This window comes from Scyliorhinus torazame, chromosome 2 (genome assembly GCF_047496885.1).
Source record: "Scyliorhinus torazame isolate Kashiwa2021f chromosome 2, sScyTor2.1, whole genome shotgun sequence".
Classification (NCBI taxonomy): Eukaryota; Metazoa; Chordata; class Chondrichthyes; order Carcharhiniformes; family Scyliorhinidae; genus Scyliorhinus; species Scyliorhinus torazame.
In genome coordinates this window covers 184748047-184758072 of record NC_092708.1, presented here as the reverse complement: position 1 = coordinate 184758072, position 10026 = coordinate 184748047, and the positions used below count along the sequence as shown (strand labels likewise).

Here is a 10026-nt window from a genome sequence, read left to right as displayed (position 1 = left end):
CTAATACTGAAATCTGCGGCTTCAGGTGTAGAAGCTCCACCTGGTAAGTCTGTGCCAGCGCTCCGTTTCTCTGAACGGATACTGAATCTCCCGGGATTGATCTGCTGATTATTTATTAATGCTGCAAGGTTACTGAGCACACGCGGACAGACACACGCACACATGGACAAACAAACATGGACACACGCACACATAGACAGACACACATACACACATGGGCCCATACATATGGACACACACATGGAGAAACAAACATGGACATACACATGGACACACAGGCACACACATGAACTCACACGTGGACACTCACATAAACACAACACACACATGGGCCCATGCACATGGACACACACATTGCCATGCACACGTGGACACACATGAGCACACACATGGACACACACATGGACACACACATGGTTTCACACATATAGACACACACATGGGCACACACATTGACACACATACGTACACACACAGACACAGACGCATACACATGGACACACACAGACACATGCACATAGACACATGCACATAGACACACACACGTGGACATACACATATGCATAGACACACACGTGGACACAAATACATAGACACACATATAAATAGACATACATGAACACATTCATAAATGCACATACACGAACGCATATATAAGTACACATACTTAAACACATATACGTGAACACATACATAAGTACACATACGTATACACATTTACAGAAATACAGACGCTTCAACACACATACATACTCACAAAAGCACAGAAGTGAAAAATAAAATGGCCATAGTTCGCTTTCCTCTTTGGGGCGAGCTGACTGGTGGTGAGTTAACCTGAGGATCACCACACCTCAGGCGAGGAGCAAGGTTGAGAAGGTGCGGCCTTCATGGATAACCTCAGCCGGTACGGGAATTAAACCCGCCCTGCTGGTCTCGCTCTCACGAACTAGCCGCCTGAGCTAAATCGACCTCAAACATAAATGGACATACATGAACACACATACATGAACACACATACATACATGAACACACATACATGAACACATACATATATATACTTAAACAAACATCCATCGACACACATACATCGGAAGAGTATATTATACATCCCGGCTGTACAAATACAATATACATATCCTCGCTATCCAAAGATGTATAAAGGGTAAATTTTCGCCGGTCAGTTGAAATCATTTTCTCATTGTGAGTTTTAAGCTTTGTTTGTTTGTACTTTCTTTCTGGTTGTTTTATTTAATCAGGAAAATAAAAGTTATATTTTTCCTTTTTTTTTAAATTGCTGAATCTGAATGATTTAAATTGTGTTTATAAAAAATCATATCCCCCCCCACCCACCCATTAACTCACGCACAGGAGTGAAGAATCGCCAGAAGCAAGTACCATCGAGCCGCCTCACACACCCATTCGGTGATAACACTTTAATAAATAAACTAGCCAGATTTACACGCGATAAAGAAAAGGCAAGGAGGTGATTGAAGCTTTGCTTATTCCAGGGTTACTGAGGGCGAACATGCAGTGACCGATTCTCTTTTTTTCTTTGGTTGCTTTTCTTGATCTGTCTCGGTTCAATTTGTCTGGATGATTAACCTCAGCAATCGACTATTTTGGTTTCTAAAGCAGTAAAGGCATGGAAAGATCCCAAGGCGTCCAGTGCGAGCGGGGTCCTGACTGGCCATATTACCATTTCACCATGATTGACCGCACACCCTCTCTTGCGGCCACACGATGCTTGACATCTGAAAAGTAACACTTCTTTTTGATTCGCGGCTGAAATCTTTCAATTCACTGTCCAGTCTGGAGGGGCTCTTTTTCCCCCCCGAGTTCAGAGCGAGTATCGGTTGAGACGTGGCCGAGATGTCTTCGTGGTCCCTCTGTGTGGAATAAAAAAAAGTATTTCCACTCCAATCCTCACCCACAAGCGAGAGCTCCGACGACCCTTTGACTGCCTGTCAATATGATGGGGGACAAACGAAAGTTGACTTTAACCACAGCCGCGGGACAAGTAAAATGGAATATACAAAATGAGTTGCTCCTATTGTGACCACCTCGCCGTTCTCTGACTGAGCAAAGGCTGGGGGGTGAGATTGGGAGAACAGTTCGTTCACATAATGGGACGAGACTGCACTTGTCCATTTTGTTCCCCATTACACCTTAGTGGGTTGGTAGAAATAACTGAGCTAGATCCACATAGGTTTACAATCACTCGAAAATAACACAACCTGTCGCAACAAGGGCACACATTAGTGGTGAGTGTCAAGACAATATAAATATCATCTAATTTCCAATTCCATTGACGGTAAATATCAACAGTGTTCCAGCTGCGTTTGAAGCATCTCGAAATAGACCATATCGAGGGGAGAACCGTTCCATTTTATTGCACTCCCTGTTTTATTGCACTCCATTCAGAATGTTTTATAATGCACTTTTACAAGTTGTATAAATGAAGTATATTTTCGGGGGGAAGGATCTGGTATATTTCTAGAGGATGGTAACGTCGGTAAGTATGGAGTTGGTCACTTTTGAAAAACACCCGTTCGTCACACTCGCATGGATATTGCTAACAGCAGGAAGTTATTTACTAAATCCTTGACATTCCATTCATTTCCCAACCCCGGGGTGCCTATGGACACCTAATATGATTTATTGTGACCCAATCCCATTTAATAAAAAATCTGAAGGATTGCTTATGTCTTCACGATCAAAGTAAATATGATAATTATCAAAACCATAATGCAACAAATAATCCAATTTGGACACCTCCTGAAAAGAATATTTACCTTCCTATTTAATGGCTTCTGTGCCTTTACCTCTCAGCCACTCCACCCTGCAAACAGCGACTGTTTAACCCAGGGAAATACGTATCCTGTCTTAGACAGTCAATGCAGACGCAAATCTGAATGTGGAACTTGCGAGGGGGATTAACAAACAGATAATTTGTTTGCTGTCCTGCATTTAAGAAACATATTAAATGGCGAGAGGACCTACCGAAAGAACTGAGTTCAGTCGGTGAATTGACATTCATATAGTCTCATAACTGTTTCAGACACAGAAACACTGGGTTCAACTCGCCCTGGAGACCCCACCCCCACTATCACCCCCTCTCTCTGACACCCACACACATACATACACATACAAACACACCCATACACACATATATACACAACACCCACACATTCACCATCCAACACCCATATACACACAGTCACACACACATACACCCACCCCCCCCCACACACACACACTATTACTGAAACACCCCACAAACGGTCTCTCCCTCCCACGCACACATACATGCACCCAAAAACATACACCCCCACACAGACAGACACACACACATACACCCACACACATACCCTCACACAAATACCCATACACCCCCACACAGACACACATCTACACACACAGGTACCCTCACACACACATACCCACACACATACCCATACACCTTTCACACAAACACACACATACCCACACATACATACACGCACACACATACACCTTCCACACAGACACACATCTACACACACAGGTACCCACAAACATACACCTTCCACACAGACACACATACATACACCCACACACATACACCTTCCACACAGACACACATCTACACACACAGGTACCCACAAACATACACCTTCCACACAGACACACATACATACACCCACACACATACACCTTCCACACAGACACACATCTACACACACAGGTACCCACGCACATACACCGCCCCACAGAGACACACACATCCAGACACACACACACACAGGCATTCACACACATACACCCACAGAAATACCCATACACACATACACAGTGCTGCCTTGACAGTTTGGGTAGGGAACATCCCCAGTGGATTAGATGAAGAAACACGTACCGTTTCGGGGGCTAGTGAGTGGCGGACATGGACCAGGCTCCCTCCATTCGCCACACAGAGAAAGCGTAACTCAATCTCTCGTGGGCCACATAGCTGCAGCTGGTCATTTTCTGGTCCATCTCGTCGCTCTGGAGGACCTGGTAGAGGAAGTCGATGTACCTGGAGGCCAGTTTGAGGGTCTGGATTTTGCTGAGTTTGTCCGAGGGGAGGGTGGGGATGATTTTCCGCAGGGAGGAAAACGCCTCGTTGAGGGACTGAGTCCTCTGCCGCTCCCTCACGTTGGCCAGGATTCGCTGGCTCTGCAGTTCCTCGTAGGACTGCGAGCTGGGGCTGGACTTCTTGTTCCTCTTGCCGGGGGTCGGGCTGCCGTCCTCGCTGGACTTCTTGCTGTACCTCCTCTTGCTGTCGTATCTCTTCTGCTGCCTGTCCGCCGCCTCCTCGCTGCTCGCTAAACTGTCTGCGGGAGAAACGGGCAGACTGCGGGGACTGGCTTGCATGATGTCTAACGGCATGTCACACTGGCCCTGGGAGAGGGAGGGAGGGAGGGAAAGGGGTGGGTAGATTGGGGGAAGAAAGTTAACTGGATCAAGGAAGGAAAAAGGCTTTACCCGGGACAAAATAAATAAATAAAAGTTTCTGCCAGCGGCGGGATAAACCCCCTGATCGCCCAATAAGGACACTCAGTGCGGCCCAGTCAGGAACTTCACCGAAACTTTCCAACTTTTCTTTTGGCTGGATTTTGGGGAATGAAAATTACGAATGCGGAGGTGGCAGGAACTTGTGATTGGCTGCAGCAGGAATAGGCGGGGCCAGATCCTGGAAGAGGCTGACAGTTTAAAATAATATTTTAGCTGGGAATAGAATCCCACCTGAAAGCGAGAGCCTGAATGGGGAGGGGGGAGGTTTCCACCAATTAAAGGCCAGCCCTTTAAGGGGAAAGTTTCCCCTTCGATGCCAAAGGCAAATCTGCCAGGATATTAAACATCTTTTACCAGGTGGGGAGTGGGGAGTTCGCTCGATTTGTTCTGGACGAAGGGTGTAAGGATAAAATGCAACAACTAAAAGCAAACACGGCAACAAGCCCTTCAACAAGGAAAGGCACAATGCAAATGTCTTTTTTTAAAAGCGGAGCCCTAAATCGCGGGCTCATCACCTCAATTCGCACAAAACAAACTGGCAGGCTGTGTAAAACCGGCTGCAATTTTCCAGCATGTTTGTGACATTCCTCGGTCTGAGGTGGACTTCGCTTCCTCTGTCTGTATTCTGTCTCTCCCTGTCTGTCTCTTATTGTCTCTCTCTGTGTCTCTCCCTCTTTCTCCCTCTGCCTCTTTCTGTTTCTCTCTGTCTCTCCCTCTCTCTCACTGTCTCTTTCTCTCTGTCTCTCTGGCTTTTTCTCTCTGTCTTTTTCTGTCTGTATCTCTATCTCCCCCTCTCTCTCTCTGTCTCTTTCTGTCTTTCTCTCTCTCTCTGTCTCTTTCTGTCTTTATGCATTTCTGTCTTTCTTTCTCTCTCTCTCTCTCTCTCCGTCTCTCTCTCTCTGCCTCTCGCCCTCTCTGCCGCTCTCTGTCTCTTTCTGTCTGTCTCTCTGACTCTATCTCTCTATCCCTCTCTCTGTCTCTCTCCCCCTCTGCCTCTCTCTCTTTCTGTCACGCTCTCTGTCTGTAACCCCCCCCCCCCCTCCCCCCGTCTCTGCCTGTTTCTCTCTTTCCCCGTCCCCTTAAGTGAAGCCATAATTTCGGCAAAATTGATACACTTCAAGCTGTACACTGTACAACATTTATGATTTTCCAGGTGGTAACAGTCCGCCCCTCTCGCTCTCTCTCTCTCTCTGTCAGGTCTGTGTATAATTGAGGAAGCCTCCCCATCCAGGAGACAGGGTCCGGTCTCCCGGCTCCCAGGAAAAGGGGGCGATTTGTTGGCCGCCGTCCCCGGACGGGGGCAGTTTGAAAATAGTTGACTTGCAGAAAATGAAAGACGGGACTGAAATTCCTGGGCCAGTGTGTGAGCTGTCATTGGGGTTTGGTGGTGGTGGTGGTGGGGGGTTCTGACTGGCCTGGTGGAGGAGGGGGGGGTGGTGTACTGTACCTGTGGAGAGCCCCCCCCCCCCCCCCCCTCTGCATCACACCCACTGCAGCGGCTCATCAGACCTTCTCAAGGTCCATTCAGCATGGACAACATATTCTGGCCTAACCAGGGAACCCGACATCGCATGAACCAACCTCCTGACAGCGGTGAGCCAATCCCAATCGGCCACCTGCGATATTAGCAACATTCATGACCTTTAATAAAGAAAGAGTCCGCTCTGGGACACAGTCAGATATCCCCGTTAGGGATTTGATTCTGGAGAATGATAGGTACAATAGAAATCCTGCATTCACCACGCAGATCTTGACTTCAACAGAATAAAAAGCCCAAAAGCCTGTGTGGATCTTATTAAACTAATTGGTGTTGCCGGATCCTTTATCCAAACCCACCCTTCTAACGAAATCGCTCCGGCCATCTCGCTGCTCAACCCGCAAAACAAAGCCAAACCTGCTCAAAGAATGGTGCAGATTGAAGAAGTTGTTCCCCAATGCAATCTAAGAGGGGCCCGGTCCACTGGCCCCGATATTGTCATCCCAAAAGGGGTGGGTGTCCCCGGCACTTTGAGTTGATCAATTTTGTGTTAACATAGTTGATTGAAAATCAGAATATTATCGCCGGCTGCCCAGAAACACTTCACACCCGCTGGAAGGACACGGTATGTCCCAACCAAACCTTCTATTCATATTACGAGAAAACAAAACCCATCCTGTGCTGGAATTGGGAATAATTTGATTCAAAACCTGCTGAGTTTATATTGGTGAAGGATCATTCAGTCTCACTGTTATTGATTTCCTGTATAATCTCAATTCTAGTTATTACGGTAAGTCATTGTGCAGTGCACGGTTTGAACTTGAAATATAAAATATATTTTAAATATAAAACATAAATATAGTCCTTGCCTCTTTGCAGTTGAGTTGTTATATTTGGGTCTCTTGACAGCTTCCTGGGAGCCTCGGAGACAATCATTTGGGTCAACATACAACAAAGGTGATCTTTATCTTGTTAAACATTGCTGTTTGGTTTGCTGATTCTCTCAGCTTGGTGGTGTGTGTGGATAATTGTATCAAGGAGCAAAGGCACGGAATTTACGGTAAACTGTAAAAATATCGAATGGTTGTGAAATCTTGTCAGCGGCTACTGCCCCTTCCACTGGTGAATGTGTTTGTGTTTGTGTCTGTGTGAGAGAGAGTGTGGAGAGAGTGTGTGTGAGAGAAAGTGTGTGTGAGAGTGTTTGTGAGTGAGAGTGTGTTTGTGAGAGTGTGTGTGAGAGAGTGAGTGAGAGTGTGTAAGAGAGGGTGTGTGAGTGTGAGAGTGTGTAAGAGAGAGTGAGTGTGAGAGAGTGTGTGTGTGAGAGTGTGTAAGAGAGAATGGGTGTGAGTGAGAGTGTGTGCGTGAGAGTGAGACAGAGTAAGTGTGTGTGAGAGAGCAAGAGTGAGAGTGTGTATTTGAGAGTGTGTGAGTGACGTTGTTTGTGAATGTGTGTGTAAGAGAATGAGTCTGTGAGAGTGAGAGAATGTAAATGTGCGTGTGACAGTGAACGTGTGAGAGTATGTGTTGTGAGTGTGGATGTGTGTATATTTTAAAATATAAATTTAGAGCATTCAATTCTTTTTTTTCAATTAACGTGCAATTTAGCATGACCAATCCACCTACCCTGTACGTCTTCTGGGTTGTGGGGGTCAGACCCACACGGGGAGAATGTGCAAACTCCACTCGGGCAGTGACCTGGGGCCGGAATCGATCCCTGGTCCTCGGCGCCCTGAGGTATCAGTGCTAACCACGGCGCGTATGTGTGTGTCTTTGCTTGTGTGTGTATGTTTGTGTGTATATATGGGTATGTTTGTGTGTGCATGTTTGTATGTGTATGTGTGAGTGCCTGTCTGTGTGTGTGTGTGTCTGTTAGTGCGTATGTGCATTTGCATGTGCCTCACTGTGTGTGTTTGCATGCATGTGGACGTCTGGTTGTCTGTATGAGTGTGTGCGTCTGTATATGTGTGTGCGTCTGTATATGTGTGTGCATTTGCATATGTCTGTGCATGTGTCTCTGAGTGTGTCTGTGTGAGCCTGTGTGACTGAACGTGTTTGTGTGAGCCTGTGTGTGTCTGAGTGTGTTTGTTTCTGTGTTCGTGTTTCTCTATGTGTGTGTCTGGGATTGCGTGTGTCGCCTCTGAGTGTGTTGCGTCCGTGTTTTTGTGAGTATGTGTCTGAGTTTGTCAGTGTTTGTGTGTGTCTGTCTGTGTTTCTGGGCAGGTTGTTGCTCGACTTTCCCCTGCGGCCATTCGTTCTTTGATTCTCGCCTTTTTCGGAACTATTTCTCTGTCTGGACTTTGAGATCCCAATGGTCCTGCAAATGTCTACATTCCTGGAGTGTTGCCCCCATGGTAACCTGCAATTTCGCCTCTAAAAACGACAAGAATTCTGAATGTTTACAAGCAGCAAAATAATATCAGGAATATTTGTTGTTGCGCGTTAGTGTATTTCATGTTTTGTGTTGATGGAGTTAGCAGTTAAACACTCCTTTCAGCCACAACTCTCCTAACGCCGGAGGAACTTTGTTTAAACTCTGCATATTTAAGCCACCTTCTGCTTTCTCCCGCCGGAGTCCCAGTCCCAGCAAATATATAAACACAAGCTGGGTTAGGGAGAGAATTGAAGCTCTGAAGGCTGGAGAAAGCATGCCCGGTGTTCGCTCTCTCACCTTTTTCGGGATTAATGTCTCGCTGGTATTGTTCACGTTTCACAACTTTACATTTCGAAAGCAGAGATTTCCGCTCCCATTCTCTCGGACAACATCCTCTACCACTCGCCCTGAAAATTTGGACTGATTTTACACCCTATTTTTTTTTTGTTGTTGAATGAAAAATTCCTTGGAGCCTTGGAGTAACAGTTCTATTTGCCTTGTCCTTGGGGATGAACGAAAGCAGAGCTGCCTCGACACTGGCGGTGGAGCCGATACAACACAAACAGGATAGCGAGGTGAGGAGTTAAGAAACGGAAGGGGACACATTCTGAAGTGTATTGGAATGATGCCTCCTTCCACACACTGCCGTGATCACAGTCGGGGCTTGGTATACAGGCAGAGCCGTGTTGTCTTATTCAACTTGATCCTTAACCCTAGGATCAGCGCCGACTTTCATTTATTATCCTGGAAAAACGTTCGATAGAAAACAATATTTGCTTACATTTTTGTACAAACCGAGAGCAGTATAATTGTATTCCAAGCACCGAATGCATTTTGTAAAATACACGGGAGCGTATCCAAACGAATGATTGCGGCCACGAACGATTGAAAAAAAACCCCGAAAAAGCGATAAATTCTGCCTTCAAATTCCTTGAATGAAAGTCTGCACCTGTATTTACAATGTGGAGCCTGTGTACCCTCACAAACTCCTCAGCTCTTACAACTTTGTCCTGACCCCTACAATCTCCCAACCAAGTTAAATTCTGAGCGCAGTTTGACAACACCCACACATTCACATACTCACGAATTCACGCACACTAACACACATACTCACACACATTCACACTCACACACACGTTCACACTCACTCTCTCACTCACTTATTCACACGCCCACTCACTCTCACTCACACAAACACTCACACTCACTCACATTCTCACTCTCATCCACGCACACACATTCACACTTACACATTCACACTCACTCACTCGCTTATGCACTCACACGCACACTCACTCACATTCACACTCGCACAGTCACACCCACATTCTCCCTCTCACCCACCCACACACATTCGCACTCACACACACCCACACACATTCGCACTCACACACACATTCACACTCACTCACACTCACCACTTACACACACACTCACTCACACACACATACTCACTCACACATTCACACACACTCACCACTTACACACACACTCACTCACACACATACTCACACATTCACACACACTCACCACTTACACACACACTCACTCACACACATACTCACTCACACATTCACACACACTCACACTCACCACTTACACACACACTCACTCACACACACACACACTCACTCACACATTCACACAC

General features: G+C 46.3%; 1 protein-coding gene across 2 annotated transcripts; it reads right to left on the bottom strand.

The window, feature by feature from the left end:
• Window positions 1-1418: 1418 nt before the first annotated feature.
• Window positions 1419-4619, bottom strand: LOC140394173 (twist-related protein 2-like). Of its 2 annotated transcripts, none has more exons than XM_072481122.1 (2): window positions 3893-4619; window positions 1419-1961 (listed from the first exon to the last, which is right to left on the bottom strand). In XM_072481122.1, the coding sequence occupies exon 1, from the start codon at window positions 4402-4404 to the stop codon at window positions 3904-3906; it is 501 nt and encodes a 166-aa protein (XP_072337223.1). In that variant the 5' UTR covers window positions 4405-4619; the 3' UTR covers window positions 1419-1961; window positions 3893-3903. The 2 variants fall into 2 exon arrangements, with proteins under 2 accessions (XP_072337223.1, XP_072337232.1); XM_072481131.1 differs by having other exon boundaries at window positions 1419-1886.
• Window positions 4620-10026: the final 5407 nt, after the last annotated feature.

What these genes read in the sequence shown, in the direction of transcription:
- LOC140394173 (XM_072481122.1), bottom strand. Translation starts at nt 4,404, where the DNA reads ATGCCGTTAGACATCATGCAAGCCAGTCCCCGCAGTCTGCCCGTTTCT.